The sequence below is a fragment of the Phodopus roborovskii genome, unplaced genomic scaffold (assembly GCF_943737965.1).
Source record: "Phodopus roborovskii unplaced genomic scaffold, PHOROB, whole genome shotgun sequence".
In the NCBI taxonomy this organism is placed as follows: Eukaryota; Metazoa; Chordata; class Mammalia; order Rodentia; family Cricetidae; genus Phodopus; species Phodopus roborovskii.
The window spans coordinates 2,575,455-2,596,237 of NW_026126645.1; the positions used below are offsets into that span (position 1 = coordinate 2,575,455).

The 20,783-nt window shown below is 39.4% G+C and overlaps 1 protein-coding gene across 2 annotated transcripts in view; it reads right to left on the minus strand.

Moving 5' to 3' along the window:
* Kdm1a (lysine demethylase 1A) overlaps window positions 1–20,783 on the minus strand; it is a 48,063-nt gene that overhangs the window by 3,959 nt on the left and 23,321 nt on the right. For both annotated transcript variants that reach the window (XM_051173760.1, XM_051173761.1), the window contains 12 exons: window positions 19,547–19,680; window positions 17,630–17,708; window positions 16,859–16,951; window positions 16,077–16,183; window positions 14,147–14,228; window positions 12,390–12,484; window positions 5,423–5,565; window positions 4,786–4,876; window positions 3,713–3,847; window positions 2,990–3,063; window positions 2,418–2,529; window positions 439–571 (listed from right to left, as the gene is read on the minus strand). In XM_051173760.1, coding sequence (XP_051029717.1) covers window positions 439–571; window positions 2,418–2,529; window positions 2,990–3,063; window positions 3,713–3,847; window positions 4,786–4,876; window positions 5,423–5,565; window positions 12,390–12,484; window positions 14,147–14,228; window positions 16,077–16,183; window positions 16,859–16,951; window positions 17,630–17,708; window positions 19,547–19,680 — 1,278 coding nt within the window. The remainder of the gene's footprint in view (window positions 1–438; window positions 572–2,417; window positions 2,530–2,989; window positions 3,064–3,712; window positions 3,848–4,785; window positions 4,877–5,422; window positions 5,566–12,389; window positions 12,485–14,146; window positions 14,229–16,076; window positions 16,184–16,858; window positions 16,952–17,629; window positions 17,709–19,546; window positions 19,681–20,783) is intronic.

Below are 20,783 nucleotides of genomic sequence, written 5' to 3' on the forward strand. Positions count from 1 at the left end.
CCTCAAACTGTGGAGATATACTGTAATGCTTAGCCTCACTTCTAAGTTGACATCAGAATTATAACACCATTATTAATAGTTATACACATTTATCAACAATGACTGTAAAAGCATAGAACATAGGAAATGGCTAATGAGACCTAGTATGTTTTTATATGAATGGTCATACAACTATATATGTAGGTATCTTTTGATCAAGTCATTGTTAAGTATAATTATGAATTCTCTGAAAATATAGCACATCCTGAGTATGATAGCTAACCCAGGTCCACTCTCTGTAGACAAAGAACTAAGATGGTACTGAAGTTTCTCTCACTCTATCATCTACTTACAAAAGTTTATCCATGAACCATGCAATCAAGCTTACAAAAAAAGGTTGTAAAAAACCTCATCTTGTGTCAGAGAAGGTGGTCTAGTTGCTATAGAGCAGGCACATACCTGAGGCTGTGTAGCGAACCTGTCGCACCGCTGTATTCAGTTTAATATCCAAGCCTTCAGCTAAAGCCACAGGCACACATGAGTAGCCATTCCTTACTGTCAGGTGACTGCCAGTAAACTCAAAGTCATCATCCTAACAAGGACAAAAAAAGACCTATTACCACACTTTTTAAATAAAATTCAAACTGCCATTTGCACTGAGTTCTGTATGATAGTGTTAAAGAGCACAAGCTTGTAGACTAGTCAATTTCTAAAAAATGTATGTGTATGGGTATTACCAGCATGTGTCTTATGCACCATATACATGCAGTGTCTGCAAAAGCCAGAAAAAAGGTGTTGGACACCCTGGGACCAGAGTGGCTGACTGAGTGGGTGCTAGCAATCTAACCCAGGTCGGTCCTCTGCAAGAGCATCTAGTACTCTTAACTGCTGAGCCACCTCTCCAGCCCCAAACAGTATTTTGTATTTTAAGACCACAACTAAACAATTACTTAGTATTCAAGTTTAACTGCCTAAGGGAAAAGTATTGACTGATCTGTCTCTACTCTCCAGGAACTCATTTCTATTGTCCCTAGATATTTTTAGCACAGCACTCACTACCATGTTCAGACCATCCACAGAGACAGATGACTAGAAAGCACAAAAGCTGATACATGCACTTTTTTTTTGTTTGTTTGTTTTTTGTTTTGGGATCCTTTTTGGTTTTTCCAGACAGGGTTTCTCTGTGTAGTCCTGAGAGATCCACCTGCCTTTGCCTCCCGAGTGCTGAATTAAAGGTGTGTGCCACCATCACCCAGCCCTATTTACCTTCTTAGAGCATTATAGACATTTACTTAAGAGAAAAATCCATTTTCAATCCTTAAACTGACAGATTTTAAAGTTGAGACTACTTCTAAAACCAGCTGGTCTGGTTAGGTAAAGGTTGCCCATACGCAAAAGGAAGCTCCAACATTCATGAAGCATCAAGCCAAGGTCTCGCCTGGAAGCTAAGAGTATCCCACATAGTCTAGAAACTCTTGGGGATGTATCATAATTCTTAGGAATTACATGTGAAAACATTACAAGCTCAGGTGAGAATGACAATTTTCAGAATGTAAAAAGTAGAGACGGAGCTGAAGGGATAATGACAGAGCATGCTCACAAGCTTAGAGCCAGGACAAAAAGGGCATACCAACAACTAGAAGAAAGTGTTTGAATATATTTATCTGACAGATGAGCTCTTACAACTTCTTAAAAAAGACAACCAACCAAATACCCAAGGACATTTCACTACAAGACACAGAACAACTGATCCACACATGAGGACATTCTGCCTTTCAGGTCTGACACTGAGTATCTCTGAGGATGTGAAGGCACATGGACTGTGCTACTGGGGGGGAAGGCAATTTGGTATGCAGTCTGGAAGTTATAGGGGCAGAAGCAGGGCTGGGGGTTAGATCAGAGGTAGAGTACTTATCTGGTATGTACAAGGCTGTGAATTTGATCCCTAATACCACCAAAAACCAACCTACTTTCCACTAAAAAACCTAATTCCACTAAAAAAATTTTTGGGGATTGGGGAGTGGTGAGGTCAGAAGCAGGGTTCCATTATCTAGTTCTGGCTGACCAGGGATGGCCTCGAACTCACAGAGCTCTGCCTAACTCTCTTCTGAGTGCTGGGATTAAAGGCATGCACCACTACCACCCAACTTACTCAACCTGTTTTCTGAGAAAAAATTAATATTCAGAGCAGCTTCACTAAATAGTTCCTCAAACACACACATAAACCCATCATTGTACCAATGATGAATTAACAATCTATGTTTATCCCTACAATGGAATTGTAATAAATGACAAGGGGATGAACTACCTCAAGGTAAGTGGAGTCAGGCACATAAAGACAACCCACAAAGAAAACACACAAACACACACACACACACACACACACACACAGTTTTTAGTCCTAAGTATGTGCAATTCAATAAGTAATGAAATCTTACCTGATCCCAATGTTTAAGAGAGAGGGTAGAGAGCGGTGTGGCGTTGGCAAATTCAAGATTTGCAAAATGCCAGTCAAGTATTTGTCTGTCTCTTGATGAGAGGTATACATCACTGAAAAAAATAGGAGTGCATTGTTAACAAAGATATCAATGAATTCACATGGATGGTCTCAGCCAATCTGCACTCTAAAACTGGGACTGTACCTTATATGTAAGTCACAGAACTGCTCTAACCTTGATGTCTAGAGAGGATGCCATTGCTGCCTGAAACGCAGTGGAAATAGAAAAAGTCCTAGTCCCCCAAATCTATTGTAAAACAATGGTCTCTTAAATCACCCGCCAAAGACAATTCCTATCTAGGACCGCTATATCTCAATACCAGGTCTGTAAAGAAGAGCTAATTTTAGATACAAAGAACACCTCACACACAACCCGAGCACAGCTCCGTGTCCGTACATATTGTCCATCACACACTAACTCGTCAGTAAAGGCGCCTTGTTTTGTCATCTTCCTCCCAAACTGAAGAAGGAGAGCAAAGCTGTCATTCTTAATGTCTGAGTTTCTTTCCTTACCTTGGGGGATTTGCTTCCAATTCTTGAAGTTTTTCCTCTAGCTTTCCTTGTGTTTCAGCTAATTCATCATATTCCTAACAGAAATTAAAAAAAAAAAAAAAAAAAATTTGTCTCAATTCAGTGGTCAAATATTTATCTAGTTTATATGTAATATGTTTCCTGCTTAGGTCAGGTGTACAAAATGTGATTTAATTTAAGGCTGGGGGGGGTCAAACCTCAGGGGTGATTTTTATGCTGGAAACAGCTTTGAATCTGGGATAAGATAGAGCAGGATGGAAAATGTAAAAGCACTGGCACGCTCTAAACAAGGATGTGAAATCACAGTAGTTACCATGCTCTCAGTACTTCTCATGGCCCTGCTGGGGGGTTCCTTAGAGCCACAGTTCATTTACGCTTCAGAGGGATTCTCCAAGCTATGTATCATTATTAATACCATGCTGCACATAAGGAGACTAAAGCAGCCAAGGTGCTAGGGATCATCGTGTGAGATACTGAAAGCACACAGTCTGAATTCAAACTCCACATACATTTCCATTCCCAAATGTCAGAATAAGAACTATGCAGGAAATACCAATCTCACACTGTACTGAGCCATTAACTCTCCATGGCTCTTTAGGCACCGACCCATCTTCTGCATAGTACAGACTCTTGTCGTTGGCTAGAAGCTCTCTTTTCTCAGGTTTCCCACCTCTACATTACTTTTCAGGGCAGTGTGGAACTAACCTTGCAGAGGGCAGTCAGGTCCCTGTGCTTGCTTTTCACTAAAAACTCAGCTGTAATATCTCGGGGTGGCTTCACTTCCGATGCTTCTTTGTACTGCTGATGGAGTTCTTTAATTTTCTCCTTCAAATTTACCATCTAAGATGGAAAAGTAAAAAATTTTCATACTAGCCAGTTGGTGGTGACACACACCTTTAATTCCAGCACTAGGAAGCAGAGGCAGATTCCTTTTTTTAAAATTTTTTTTTTTTTTTTAATGTGCACTGGTGTCTGTCTGCATGAATGTCTGTGTGAGGGTGTCAGAACTCCTGGAACTAGAGTTACAGACAGTTGTGAGCTGCCATCTGGGTGCTAGGGATTGAACCAGGGTCCTCTGGAAAGAGCAACCAGTGCTCTTAATCACTGAGCCATCTTTCCAGCCCCATTCTTTTTTTTTTTTTTTTTTTAAAAACATGTAAAAAGGTCAAATCACACAAATAATTATATGATCATTTCTAATATTAGGGTGTTGAAGCCAGGCCCACAGCTGTTTGCCAACTGGCAATTCTCAACCACTCTTCAACCCTTTCCACACTCCATATAGAGGTGGGCTGGAGCTCCTAGTGACAAGAAGCCAGAGTGAGGCCCTGGCCCTCCCCAGCTGATAAATCATTTCTCCCTAAGCTGGTATCTTTTGCAGTTGGTAGGATAAAAACAGATATCTGACTGTACCTGTATCATCAGAAGGTGGTGACAGAAACCTCAGTGAGGGAATGGAGGTAGAAGTGTCGGCATCAAGAGAAACAGTTACGGCAATGAATGGGCTGACTTGATCTTCTTCATCTATAGGTACTTGGCCCCAGTATAGCTGATCTTGCTATGACCCCAGACTTCAGCAGAAATGCTGACCAACCAAACTGCAGTTAGTAAGGGTCAGGAGACCAGCCACGCAGCACCTCTCCATGGAGGTGAAACTCCAGAAAGGTCTTAAACATTTTTAAGTAACAGGAGTCCCCTTATTTTTTTTTTTTTTTTTTTTTTTTTTTTTTTTTTTTTTTTTTTTTGGTGCTATGGAAACCATGAATGCAGAGCTCTACCTTATTAAGAAGCTCTTTCAACTCCTCCTGAGTTTTCACTATCTTCTTCCAGTGTTCAATCTGTTCATCTTTGACATGCTTTTCTTGTAGCCTGTAAGAGACAATGCACGGGGCCCAGCTGCAAAGCCAGCTCTATAGCACAAAACAGGCACCCAGCCAAACACTGAGGGCCAAAGCCCACTGACTTTCTAATATTCAGAGAAGAAAATTAGCTGGTTGTATCTGTTACCTGACCTACAAGATAAATAAAATTACAGACATGAAAGTGATACATTTTAGAACTGAAAGTGGCCTTGGAGATTCTACAATTATTTTAAAATTTATTTTAAATGTTTTACTTTGGAATTCATTTTATTTTGAAAAGTTTATCTATTTTTATTTTACAAGTGTTCGCCTGACTGTATGTCTATGCACCACGCACATGCAGCACCAGCAGAGGCAGGAGGCAAAGGATGTTCAGATCCTCTGGTACTAGAGTGACAGATGGTTACAAGCTGCCATGTAGGTCCTAGGAACTGAACCCAGGTCATTGAAGGAGCAGCCAGTGTTCTTAACCACTAAGCCATCTCTTTGGCCCGGATTTCAGAAATATAGTCTGTAATGGAACTATAAATGATAAACAGTTTCAAGTACTTACTGAATGACAACCTCCAATGCCTGGCCAAGGGATACAGGTTTATTATTGAGGACATTGAAGTCTAGCTGATGACTAAGGTAAGAGGTGGCTTCTAGCAACCGGTTAAATTCTTGTTCCACCATTTCATCTTTCTCTTTTGGAACCTGAAAATATGAAGTATAGCAGAGTTGGTCCTTATCAAACTAAGCATAGTCATCCATGAACACACAAAAATGTTCTACAGTTTAAGAGGCCAAAATATGTATTTCAAAGGAAAACCTTTGAAGACAATGATTTGACTTTTTCTATGAAGTGGTTAATCCATTTAAATGAGATATGAAATGTTTCAGGCCTGAAATATTTCCCTTTCTCCCTCAAAGCTAGGACTCAACCTACAGTAACAGCCACCAGACCTCCAATGGCAGGCACTAGCTGAAGTTACACGAAGCACAGTGTACACTGAGCTGAGCTGGGCTGACATGCAAAGGACATATTAGAAAGTTCCAGAGAACAAAGACTTGATCACACAACTGAAGACTTTCCTCCAAAATAAGAGCAAAATGGGAAGAGGCTCAAGTTACCTGTTCAGAGACGAAAGATTTTCAAGGCACAGTAGGAAATAGAGAAGTCAAATTCATGGTATTGACAGTAACACGTCAGCACCTTACTGTTTTACATATGATAATGGATTCTCAGCCTCAGAGGTGAATGTCAACTCTCTCAGACTAGGAATAATGCAATTACCAGAAGGACTGGCTCCTTGCTGTGGTAGAGGAAGGGAACACTTTGAAGCAGTACTCCTGCTGACCTAGACCATTTTGTACAGTCTAATGACAGCATCAGTTCATCATTCTCCTGTCTGCAGTCCCACTGCTGGATTCACAGCAATAGCCAGAAACAACAAAGCCTGTCTAAGATAAGCATCTTTTGCCAGAGCTGGGCACTGGGTGGGAAATGGGATTTAAAATACAGACTTCACTTTGCAATCAACTTAAAACAGGGAACAAGAAAACAAAGCACTAAAATAAGACAGTAAATAGCAAGCCTGCAGTGTTTGGTAGAAAGTGACTACTGACAAGATCACCATGTAAGAGGTTTTTACCTCTCACAGGAAACACTTCAATCCTGCACTTGGAAAAAATGGAGGAGGAGAGCACTCGACCATACCCCTCACAGGTAACCCCATGAGATGAGCCACTAGTGTGGCAAAGACGACCTGTCAAAACAGGGTAACTTTTACTAAAAAGAGAAGGGGAGAGGGCCAAAGCAGCTTTGCATTGGATCTGTGAACACAACAGATACAAGTGACAATTAGGGTCACAGAGAATCAACTACTTCCAGCCTAAAGGAAATCTAAACTCCAATAACCTGGTTTGTGTAGAGAAATGAGGTAGAGAACCAGGCTTCAGATGTGTGGTGTCATTTTAGACAGTACTATAGTCCCAGCTGGGAGATCAGAGGATCTGGCAGACCCATTTCTCCCATGAAAGAGCTCTTGGCGATGGTTCTGCTTGCACTGATTGCATCTATTAGAGCTGTTCAGAGACCCTGTTGTCATGAATCTCATTCATGTTCTCATCAACTACTTTTTCTCAGACATGATGGCCATGTACAGAGTAACTCAAAATGAAATTCTGCCCAGGAACTTGCTATCTCCAGTGCAACCCTGCAATGTGCTACAGAAGATGGTTCTAGCACTCTACAATCACACTTCAATATCAACTCTACACAGCTGTGCCATGTCAACCGCAAGACCGCTTTTCCTGGCGGTTCCTTAAAATGCCTCACAAGAAGATGCTCTAGCAAGAGGAACTAGACCACATATGCCTCTACCATGAGGCGGAATGCGCCAAAACACGAGAACGTAAATGGGACAGATTAAAGCTCTTCTAATGCCAACTGGATGGCTTGCTTCAGACAAGCTTTAATCTTTGTGGTTAGGTGATAGTCACATAAGGGAGCTCATACTGAGAGATACCCAGCACTCAGGTTCAGTAACTGGGTCTAGGGTGGTGATAGAGAAATATTTAAAGGGACACTGTCAAGGTTAGAGGGACCAAATTGACCTATTGTTTCTTCCCTCTATTTTCTGAGCAGCCTGCTTAATTCATTACACTTCCCCCTTTCCCACCCATACTCCCCACAAAAAAACTGATGTTTACATGCGCTTTCAATGACAAAAACTCAAACAGCACCAGCCCAACATATAGGCGCAACTCTACAACAACAAACCAGTGTGAATGTGTGATGGAGAGGATCATTGAAAGGAAAAGATTTAAGTGTTAAGCTTTTAATGGGTTACTGTAAACAGTGAAGAAAATGATTTGAAAAATTATGAAAAAATACCTTGACAGTGTCCTTTTAACCAGTGCAGCAGAGGGAGAAATAAACTGTAAATAACAGCCCAACAGCCACGTCAAGTTTAGTTTTGTATGACAGCAGTAAAATCAAGGCTTTAAACACACAGCATGACAGAAGCATTCTGTTAGCTTAGAAGCTGCAACCGCTGGAGAAATAAGGAACAGACTGTACAGAGACCAAAATGGGAAAGTCAAGGCATAGAAATGGCCAGGGGTAGGGGCAATTTAAAAAAGGTGGGTGGTGGTGAGAAAGCAGTGAGTAACAAAAGTAAAAATTAAAGAACAGAAAACACAGAACAGTAACAACAAAATCAAACAAAACTCAAAACAAAGAAGTACTGCCACATTTGACTGACATCAGATGATAAGACTGCATATCCAGTACCCACTTAGACCCAAGGCTCAACTTTATGAAATTATGTGAGATCACCAGCAACCAGGCCCACCCATTTCTGCCCAGGAGAGCAATTACAACAATGCTAATGTTACCAGTGAAACCAGGGGGTAAGCATTGAAGCCAGGCTGTTCTCCATTAACTGTTACATTTCAATTGGAAATTAAAGGAGTATTTAGAAAATGGTAAGTAGCATACGTGTCCATTGGCAAACCAATACTGACCAGGGGAAACCCAAACATGTTTTTAATGCATTTAAATATTAACTCCATTACTAAAAGGCCAGTTACAAATGCTCTATTTTACATATCCAACATTTAAAACTTTCACTGTCAAGGCAAACACTGAAGCTCGATACTCTAGCTGCCCGTGTAGGACCACATAGAACAGTGAGCTACTACTATTTTAGAGATCACTGTCACTATGTTTTTAATAGTTTAACAACAGGTGCTGGGGAGATGAGATGCTTAAGTCTGTAAAGTGCCTCCACACAAACAGAGGACCTGAGTTCAAATCCCCAGAATTCACATAAAAATATAATACAGTTCAGGGGCGGCAGGGTCAGGAGAATCCCTAGGGCTTGCTGGCCAAAACAGCTCAGTGAGTGAGCTCCAGGGTCCGTGAGAGATCCTGTCCCAAAAATAAGGTGGAGAGTGAGAGAGGGAGACACCACTCACAACACCAAACATGTATACACGTCTGGACATACACATATACACACAAATACAAAAAAAAAAAAAAAAAAAAAAAAAAAGTAACAACAAACACTACCTATTACATTTTTTTCCTATACCAAAAAATGGCTGGGTATGGAGCTATGTCCTTAAGCAAGTACCACCTGTGATATACACAACCGCCCCTCCCACCCCACCCCCTTTTTAATGTTGGTTTGTCAAGATAGGGTTTCTCTTTGTAGCCCTAGTTATCCTAGAATTTATTCTTAGACCAGGCTGGATCAAATTCTTAAAGATCCACCTGCATGTACCCACTAAGTGTTGTGATTAAAGGCATGCACCACCATGTCTGGTGATATCCGTAACTTTAAGTAACTGCTATCTTATATAACCTGGGAGAATTATTAATTCTCTATGTACTAACAAGAGAACTAAACTATCAAATTGTTACCCTCCTTTGTGGTACTAAGGATTGAACCCTAGACCACTAGGCTACATACATCCCTAAGTCTTTTTATTTTGAGGCAGAGTTTACTTCAACTGCCTGGGCTGGTCTTGAACTTGTGATCTTCCTGTCACAGCCTCTGAAGTAGCTGGAATTACAGGACTGACACTGTGCTGGGTCAATTTTGATTGAGGTTGTACACAAAGAACACAGAATCTCATTTTTAAACAGCTAAAAATCTCCATAGCTGAGTAATTTCTACTCCAGGTGGGTCTTGCTGGCTCCAAGGGAAACTACTTTAGGTTTTTGTTTTGTTTTTTGAGACAGGGTCTTTCTATTATGTATCCCTGGCTGTCCCAGAACTTGCTATGTAGACCAGGCTGATCTCGAACTCATAGATCCACCTGCACCTGCCTCTGCTTCTGAGTGCCCAGCTAAGGAGAACTAAAGTTCTCTGAAAAGGAGACTTAGCAGACATAGTCACACAGGCAATCATGGTGCTGCACACCCTCACCCTGCAGGGAACAAGCATGGGAATCTGAGCTAGACAGAACACCAAGCAACAGTCCTGCTTTCTGGTCCTGACCAGTGGCTTTAGGGAAATACACGGGAGCTACAGCTTTCCATTATGCAAAATGAGGGGGGAAAAAACTGCCCACCCACTTAATTCTGTCTATTTCTAAAGCCACAAAGCGTCATTGAAATTATAAGCATGTGCAAGGAAGGTTCTCTGTACCTGTCCTTCAAGTGAAAATCTAGTCTACAGGTCAACAGTTCCACATTCTCACTGAGCTATACCAGTGGAGACAGAAAAACAGACATTAACATGGCTACTTACATAAGTCAAGAGGAGCGTAAAGCTACAAAGAATTCTTTCTAAAACTAAAATGCCTAAGAATCATCATTTAGATATGGCAAATACAAATAAATAAACTGAGAGGAAACAAAAACCAACAAAAAAACACATCCAGGACTGGAGAGATGGCTCAGCAGTTAAGAGCACTTGTTGCTTTTGTGAAGGACCCAGGTTAAGATACCCAGCACCACCTGGTATTTTACAACCATCTATAATTCCAATCTCAGGGAATCTAACCCCCTCTTCTGACCTCCATGGGAACAGGTACAATACTGTGCAAAGACATACATATGGGCAAACACCCCTACGCATAAAATATATAAATCTAAAAATAATAAATGGGGAGAACCCCACATCCCTTTTCAAACTATCAGATGTTGCCCAAAGGGCTGGTCTTTAGATAGGGAACTTACACTGGAACATCTATAATATGGTTGGTCGCATATATCTATGTTTTTATGCAAGCTGTTCATCTGTGACAGGAGAGACTGGTGACCATGCTATTAGAACACATTAAAACCCTGTAACAGAAATGTAATCACCAGTAACAAACTTCACAAAAGGCAAAACACTGAGCACTAAGGATCTGTGATAGAGCAACTGTCTAGAAGCCTGAGGGTTTGGGTCCCATCCTGGACACAGCAAAAACAAAAAATGTCAGCTAAGCTGTGCTGAGTAGCACAGGCCTGATATCTCAGCACTTGGGCGGCTCAGGTAGGATGCTCAGAAGCCAGTTACAAAAAAGCTTATCTAACACTAAAAGCACTTCTCTAGGTATCTCTTTACTGTTGCCTGGTTTCCTTACACCAACCAGGCTTTCTTGCTACTGACCTCCAACATCTACCTCATTCTGTCACTTCCTCTGCTCCAAACTCCACTCCCAGCACCCATAGCTAGGCCTAGCCCTACACTGTAGCTTGTCTTCTTGCCTCACTAGGATGAGCTCATCCTGCCCTCAGAGACCCCTCCACCTACTTACCTTCCTCAGCCCCAGTGTACAATCACAGACGCAAGTCTTAACTGCACCTCACAAATGCACTCGTCCTTTTCACACTGTCCTACCAGTCCCTCCCACACACCCACTTGTCCCTTGACTCTTCTGCAGCAATTGGTTCTACCTAACCGTTAGCAAATCTGCCTCAATTTAGTGCTGTTGTTAGGCTTCTGGGTATAGATTCTTCAGATCCTTCTCTCCCCAAAGCAGAAACAGGACAAATTAAATCAGAAAAGTAGGAGTTCATTTTGTACTATTTTTAATAATAAAAATTGGAAGGGGGTTATTTCCAAATGGCTATCATTAAAGTAGAGAATGATATTCAACTTTATATATATCCTTTACTTACTTTTATCAAATAATTCAATAAATTAACTTCTAGCATATCCCTTTTTTCTCATTCTATCCTGCTTATTTTATTAGATGGCTCTCCCAAGCTCTGGAAAAAAATCTGGCCATGTTGGTGCACACAACCCAAGGCAATTCTTGAACATCAAGCCATTAAAAAACCTAAGGCAGCTAGGAATAAATAAGGATGTCCCTACTCAAGAGTAGGGAGTCTTACCTTTGGTATAATAGCTAAGCCATGACATAGGCAGTATATAGCAAATATTTCTTCCTCAGAATTAATACTGTTTCAGACAATGGGCTCTCATCCTGACTTGAGGGAGTTGATCAAATTTCTGTTAACACAAACTTTTTAATTTTTCTCATGCCTACAAAATCAGGCCTGTCAGGCTCAACTACTCACATTTATTTCTCAGACCAATCACCATGTTCCTGCTACTCTCACACCAAGGATAAGAAGCTCCTAGATCTCTGACCATAAACACTTTAACTTACCTCTACTTCTGGGTAAGTATCACCATTTGGCTACTTATTAGCCTATCAGAAGCCTGAGTCTAAACACACAAAGCCAAGTGACAGAGCACACAGAGCTTAAGCACACAATGGAGGCACAGTACAAAAATATGAAGAATTAGGTTTAAATCCACAGGTCTCTTAAAATAAGTGGCCAGGGCCAATTAAGTGGGTGGCTAGCCTTCAGTAAATACCTGTAGATAAATGCCTAAGCAGACAGACATGTAAATTTGCACATGTACCATCATCCTTTCCTATATAGCTCAGGGTTAAGAAAGCAACCAGAAAAATGCCAATTGTTTCTCAGTCTGTATATTCATGCCATGCTCAGTAACTGATTGCCCTGAAATTTTTTCCAACTGAATCAAAGAAATTTTGAAAAGCTCTGTTTGTCATCAACTTACAGCTTGTCCATTGGCTTCATAAAGTGGGCATTTTTGCTTGATCTTGGCCAGTTCCATATTTACTTGTTTGCTGACAACAGCCATAGGATTCCCTCCTAGGAAAACAAAATAAAACAAAACAAAATTTCAAACAAATTCAGCCTATCCTTGAAAAGAAAAAATTGAAAGTCAAAATTCCTTTACTCAAAATAAAAAATGCTTAAATCCAGCCTTGGTGACCCATGCCAGTGCCACAGCACTTTCGAGGCAGAAGAATGGAGTGTTCAAGGCCAGCATGGGCTATATAATGAGACACCTTGTAGAATAAACAAGGGTTAGAGATGGAGCTCAGTACTAGAGCTTGTCTCCCACATTACAGGCACTGAGCTAGATCCCCAGCAGCCTTGCCAAAAGAATAAATGAATAAAGTCTCAGTTACATCTTATATAATAAAGCTCACAGTTAAAAAAAAAAAACACCTAAGACAAACATAAAAAATGTTAAATTAGCTGGGCGGTGGTAGTGCACTCCTTTAATTCCAGCACTCAGGAGGCAGAGGCAGGCAGATCTCTGTGAGTTCAAGGCCAGCCTGGTCTACAGGGCCAGTTTCAGGACAGCCAGGGTTACAAATTACTCATAATCCTCTAAGTTAACATTTTATTACAGATCCCTCTGAGATTTAGGAGTATAGAGTTACAGACTTCCCATAAAAGGATTATAACCCATTCTATGAAAGTTTTTAACTTAGTAATACATTGAAAAAAACTACGGAGCTATATAAGTCTTAGGAGATACATATGTTTTACTGTATAATAAGTAATCTAATGTGGTTCCTAATGCTGTGCCATTATAAACAATGTCGTGTTGGAAATAATCCAAGCACAACATTGTTCACTTGTGTTTCTTAGGATAATTTCTTTAAATTAGAAAAAGCTACCCAGTATCAAAGGACTTGTACAAGTTACAATTTCGGCCTTCAGAAAGGTTATTTGGCAATTTACCTCCTACTAATAGGAGGTAAGGACCTGCAATGGTTTGAATATACTTTGTCCCCTCAAAAATCAGGCTGGAGTTTTAATTCCCAGTAAAAGGATACATTTAATCCCAGTATTCTGTGAGTTCAAGGCTAGCCTGATCTACAGGATAAGTTCCAGGACAGCCAGAGCTACACAGACAAACCCTGTCTCAAAAAACCAAAACCAAACTAAAAGACAGACAAACTTGAGCCACTTGACTGAATCTTATTAGCCTTCGATGAGTGAAATCTAAAGGCCCTTTTTCTTGCCATGTGACCTGAAGTACCTGGAGACAATCATCAAGATGTCTATCAGATCACTGACACTTTGGCCTAGTACCACAACTATAAGGAAAACAAACTTCTTTCTTTTTGGTTTTTCAAGACAGGTTTCTCTTTATAAGAGCCCTGGCTGTCCTGGAACTTACTTTGTTGACTAAGCTAACCTCAAACTCACAGAGATCTGCCTGCCTCTGCTTCCTGAGTGTTGGGATTAAAGGCATGTGCCATCAAGCCTGGCTTAACTTCTTTCATTATGATTCATTGTCTGCGGTGTGTCCCTGACTTGTCGTGGGATGACTCTTTGTCTCTGATGTGTCCTTATGATTCATTGTCTGTGTTGTGCCCCTGTGACTGTCTGTGGTGTGTTACTGGCAAAGAAAACTAACACAACCCATAATCAGTGTATTACAAAACTATTGATTTAAATTTAAGGTCTATCTGTCTCAGATTAAGTATTACAGTATAAACTAAAATTACTTACCAAGACCTGTTACTACCATGGCTCCAAGATCAGCTACATAGTTTCCTTTTCGAAATGTAGCAACCCGTCCACCTACACGATCCTGTTTTTACAAATCAAATGGCTAAAGTCGTTTACTCTGTTTTAAACACAATAAGTCAGCATACCAGGATTCAATCTTTCATAAGGTAAGAAGTATTATTTTGAGTTTATGTTTAGTCAATAGAAAGTACTATGTGCACAAAACACAAACCAATGATAAACTGAAGTTGACGTAAAGAAAGTCAGCAATAAGCATGAATGTCAGAAGTAATGTGAAACAACAAGCTTGTCAGCCAGAAGGTTATGCATTGCTCAGCTATTCTAACTATACAGGATGCACAAGTGCCCTTCAGAGAGAAAAATCTATGCTTATAATTTCCAACACTAAACACCAACTTTCTATATGATTTGAAGCTTATTCTTTAATTACTACTGTCACTTATAATAGGGGGAAGGGTATTTCACCAAGCTGCCCTGGCTAGTTTTAAACTGGTGGTCCAAGCTATCTGGACTACAGGTATACTGGCTGTTGTAACTGAATCTTTTGGTGGATGACTTCCCTGATAAATGTTCTCTTCTAAGCAACCTGATGCCCAGGAACTATGTCTACTGAACATAAACAGATAACATAGCTTTTACTCCCAATTAGACCCAGGCTTACATCTGCTGATTAAGGTCTTGGGGACAGGAAAACTTTACTGAGCTACAGTGATAAAATTATGGAAAATATTAAAGTACTCTGCAAACTTTAGACACACAACAACAACAAAGCAAAACTAACCCTTACCAGTTAGATTATAACCCATGTGGGAACGATCACAAATGGCCCGTAAAGCATTCCTTTACTCTTAACACACAGTACATAACACAGAGTACATAAAAAAAGGTTTTTCCAGTAACAGCGTATCGGGAAAAATCATTTTTATTTCCCAATACTCTAGGGAGAGCATTTAAAACTTAACACTTTAAGAAAGTAATTTTGAATGAAACATAATGTTCGAAAGTTTTATAAAATTTTGAAAATGTTTAGGTTACTGAGAAGTTTCTTTCATTTTTTAAATAAAAATCTTTAATCTACTGTAAGATAAAATATGAAAAATTATTTAAGAAAACCATTTTTGTAACAGTTTGCTGATGTGATGATGTAACACCATGTACTTTCAGTTTCCATTTCAAGATCCAAGGATAATAATAATGAATATAACCAACTCTTTTGCCTTTACCAGGTCCTAAAAGACTGTATCTACCTAAAAGCATCCTTCCCCCTGTCTAACAAACAGTGTAATTTATCACCAAAAGATACTGTCTCCTACAAACAGGTAGTTTATGAACACCTTAACTTTAGGGGCTGAAGAGACAGCTTAGTGGTTAAGAGCACTGGGTGTACTTGTAGAGGATCTGAGTTCAGTTTCCAGCACCCACACTGGATAGCTTGCAACCAACTGTATTGAGTTCAGGAGGTTTGATACCCTCTTCTGTATTCCTTGGGAAACTGCACTCACATGTACATATATCCACACACAGATACATGCATAAAACACATCATTATAAATCTTAAAACAGAGAAAAAGACAAACAGTGCTAATGGTAAAAACTTATCTGACATTATCTACACATACTCAGTGAGTATTTTCTAAAAATGTATTGTCAAAAATACTCTATCTAAAAATATCGATCAATGGTGGAGCATCTGGCTACTATGTGCAAGGCTCTTGAGTTTGATTCCTAGCACCAATCACATAATGTAAGTAAAAGCTATAGGAGACACTTTATCTGCTATTCAGTATCCAAAAATACTCTGTTACACTACAGAAATCAGTCTTGGTTGTTCAATTCTTTAATTTGCAACAGGTACTCCTTACCATATTTCCATTAAATCAAACCTCTAATCCCAAAGTACAACTCTTACCCTGGCTTCCAGAAGTGTAACATCCATCCCAAAACTCTGTAGTTGTCGAGCTGCTGCCAAGCCGGAAACACCTGAACCTATAATAATCACCTTTCCTGTCTTTTTAGCTAAGAGGAGGGGGAAAAAAAAGAATAAGAATTATAATATTTTGTTGTAGTTTAGATTTTTTTTCTTCTCTTGAAAACTTCTGGTTTGTTAATATGTCTTAAACAATTCAGTTACTTTCAAACTGTAGAAACTATGAAAAGAACAACTGTCTGAAACTTGAAAAAATTAGTTCAATGCTATAAGTTTATAACTGAATTTATAAGCTAGAGTTGTATTAGTCAGGAATGGAAAGTTCTGTGGTCAAACCTCTGGAAGGCCTGCTCACTGTACTAGTGTGAGCCATTCTCTTTAAGGGTTTTACTTCTGTTTAAGTTAGTGTTTCTTTCTGGAAAATTACTCAGTTCTCATCGGCATATCCTTGTCTCTTAACTCCCTGGCAGACATTATTCAAAAAGCATGAAAAGGACAAATATTTAAAAAGAAAAAAGAACTCTAAGAGGAAAGCCTCAAAACCTCCTGCTTGCATAATTGACTTCTCAGATTTCTAATAGCATTTTAATTCCAATTTTCAAACACTGGAAATTAATCTTTTCCTAAGACCCTTTCAAACAGGAAATCCAGGGAAATGTACAAGACTGGGAATATTTTCACTGGTGGAAATGTATCATGAATATTAAACACAAGCCTGAAAGTATTACAAAACCACTTAGTTCATTTGGTGGGTGAATCCTTACTTGGTAAGGGTTTTATCCTCTTGTAAATGCCGAAGTTGATAAGACCATGGCGCTCTAAGTAGCTGTGAACTCGGTGGACAAGTACAGTATCGCCTATAGAGTAAATTAAAAACATTCATATTTCCAAAAGTCTACACTTCTTTTTCCAATGTAAAGTCATACTATATACAATTCATGTGACTCTTGGTCATGTGATACCTTTAGCAAACTAAGCTACAGAACTATTAGGCTGTAACATAATACAAAATGCTCAAAACAAAAATTAATTTGGGAGGAGGGGCATGGATTGCTGGCCTCAAACTTGCTACATAGACAAGGCTAACCTTGAATCTCTTCCACCTTCTGTATGCTTAAGTCACAGGCATGTGCCCATACACCTGGCTAAATTAACATTTAAAAATGATACTATGTTACAGATAAAATAGAGAACAAACCTTTTACGTTATAAACAATGTTCATATATTTTGGCAAAAACTTCCTAAGACTTGGTTGGTGGTAAACGGGAAGAAAACCAGGTAACTAGCCAATCAAATACCAAAGTATTTATATCCAAGTGAGATAACAGAATTGGGATGCACTTAGCAATCTGCATCAATACAATTTATAGATCAGAAAAGCAAACAAAAATGGAACTTTATAGGTCATTTATGCACATCACAAGATGAAATAAAATGTCAATGAATGAAAAAAAAAAAAAAAAAAAAAACCCAAAATAAGAAACAAAAAAATTCCCTCAGAAGCCATAAGGTCTCCAGCAAGCACAGTACTTACTGTTGTAAGGGGCTTCCAACTGTTGGAGAGTAGCCTCAAATGTCAGCTGAATCTTTGGGTTGTCCAACCATAACTGCAACTATATTTAAATGACATATGTTATTATATGCCCATAGACTCATGTAACCTCGTCAGCTGTAAAAAAAAAAAAATCACCTATTAAGACTTTGAGTTTATTTTCATATAAACAGCTAGGGTTACAATGCTGACAAGGAAACTATTGTGTCATACAAAACTGCACCATATTAGTGTATTATTGAAATTGGAGACTATTTGGCCCAAAGAAGGAAAGTGCCTCATAACCAATAGGAAGCAGCTAGGATTTAAACCTGGGGCTATGTAATTCCAGATATTGAACAGATAAAAATCATTATAATCATTCAGGTATACAGGGGCTAAAAAGTGTCAGTGATGATCCCTTAGTTCAGGGTTATCCAGCTAAATGAGTTGCTGAATGGGGCCAGTGAAAATTCAAAGACTACACCATAAGTCTAATTCTAGGACAACTAAGAGGAGGCACAAGAGATAAAGCAGGTGAGGTCTGCACGGTGATGATTAAGTGAATGTACAGAAGACTAGAGAAAAGGGATGGAGGACTTCACATAATAGTCAGTAGGAAAGCATCTGGCTACACAGCCAAGATACAGGAGAAAAAAATCTATATACCATGAAGCCAAGAGAGTAGATATGTTTAAGAAGGAAAAAGGGAACAATGAATTATTTAAGTTATATCAAAGCCTACAGATGAAGAATGGAATGATTACTGTATAGTCAATGGTTCTCAATGAGTTTTAACATGGATTCTTGTCAAAGTGAACACACACACACACACCCCAAAGCAGGATAAATGAAGTCCCGCTAAAGATTAAAAAAACCCTGTTCTAACCAAGGAATTTAATTTGCTTATAATAAATAAACCAGTTACAAAGGACTATTGTAGTGAGATAGTTCTGTGGCACTGACCACGCCCATTGGGGGGTGGAGCCATGGGCAGAGTGACCTGTGGAAGGAGGTCGGAGGGAGAGCCAGGAAAGGCTCTCTGGCTGGCGTGACTCCGACAGAAGAGGATCGGGTTGAATTTCCTGGTGTTCATCTGTCTAGGTTGTAAGTTATTTCTCCCTGAATAAACATCTATTCGGCCTATTTGTTTATCCTGATCCTTATTTAACCGCGATAGACTATGGCTAGAGCTACACAGACACTCCACTTTTTGGAGAGCTACAATCAAAGAAGAATACAGTCACTCCATATACACGGCTCAAGCTCTTCAACCTCACAGCTCCTTCCTCTTTCCATCCTGGGATAAAGCTCAGGTCAGAGCTCTATTTCAGTTATCAAGTCAGAAGACAGAAGATAGAGCGGAAGGTCACTGTGATATCATCACTGCAGCACAAAGCAACTCAGAGCAGAAACTACAATGCTAACTTGAGCCAATCCTTTACCAAATCTTGACAAGAGCAGAAGGTCACTGTGATATCATCATTGCAGCACAAAGCAACTCAGAGCAGAAACTACAATGCTAACTTGAGCCAATCCTTTACCAAATCTTGACTTTGGGTCACAGAAATTGAACCACAGAAGACAGAAATCATTATTAAAACCATCTCTCAAATTTAAGTAAGAAGCAAAAACTCTCCTCAAATGAAACAAAACCATGGTAATTATATCTAAAATTTCTCCTAAAAGCAAATATTGTTATGCTTAAAACCTGTTGATTCAATTATAAGACAGCTTGTGGAGCCCACAGGTGACTCAGTTTCTATCTGGAGTCTATTCTGACTTATAAGACATTAGAGTTCAAGTTTGCTTATGAAGCCCATGGAAAAGAGCATGTTATCTAACACGCTTCTGATATAAAAGTCATAGGTATTTTTCAAAATCCAAGTGAAAAAAAAGGAGGCATACATAGATACTTACTGTGCGGTTCCTGATGAACAGAAAAACCTTCTGTGTCTGCTGAGGCCCACTGATGATGTCTGGGAAACAGGCTGCTTCCTGAGAGGTCATCCGGTCATGGGGAAGTCTGCTTTGAAAAGCTGCACCCTCCACACCTAGCAAAGGAAGCAGAGGACCACTAGAACAGTGCAAGTGGGCACATACTGCCAATGATGGAACCTCAAACCCCTCTTCTACGCAGAGAAGATCTGTAAAGCTTTGCCTAATTTATTGCTTTTTTAAATTTTACTTCAAAGGTTAAAATTTCAGGTACTATTTCAAGTTAAACATCTCAAAACTTAAAGTTTATTAATGAATTACTTTGTAACAAGCCAATTAGAATATTTTCATTCATCAAGTAATACTAAATTATACTCTAATTAAAATGAGCATCATAGCATACAATAAAAGCTAAAGAAAAAAGTAAATTAAAGGAAAGTACACCAACAGACACCAGGAGTAAAGAATGGAGTCACAAGCTTTCACCTGAGAGTGCAGCATGGAATGGAAAGTTGAAGGTTGAAAACTCAAAGACAGAAAAGTACACAATCTCATCATGAGCAGGCAGCATTAGTCCTATTATGCAGTGTTAGCAAGTGGGCACAGAAGTAAGCAGACTATAGTCAGAAGAGGGCCAAGAATTTACTTTTCCTGTCAGCAACATTAGAAATACATCTCTATACAAGCAAAATGCTGATATACATATGGTTTTGACAGTGTACACATATACTACAAAGTTATTCTGAAATTGTTTTAACTGGCTTTTAAATATTTTATAAGCCAGTGGGTAAACACATCTTTGTAAGAAATTCTTGGAAAGTCAGGCACACCCTGGGGTTACACTAAACCAGCATCTGAACAGCCAGATAGGCCTGAGTGCAGCTCAAGCTTAGCATGTGCATGTGCTTAGCTAGTTCTAGGTCCAATCCCCAGCAAACCTCTACTCTAGAAAAAGGAGAGGGACAAGAAACGGTACAATTTTAGAATTCCTGAATTTAGTATTATAACGTATTATAGTAAGTAACAAAGCAAGACGAAAGTACCTATATTTAATATTTTAAAGTCATAAAACAAGTTAGAAGCAATGATAAAAGGAAGTAGTACAGATTAGAATTAAGAACACAGCAGAGACCTAAACTAGTGAGAGATTACTAACTCTAGTCTGACAAATGGGAATGCTGCAGAAGACCGAACTCGATTCCCTTAATATAAATGACAA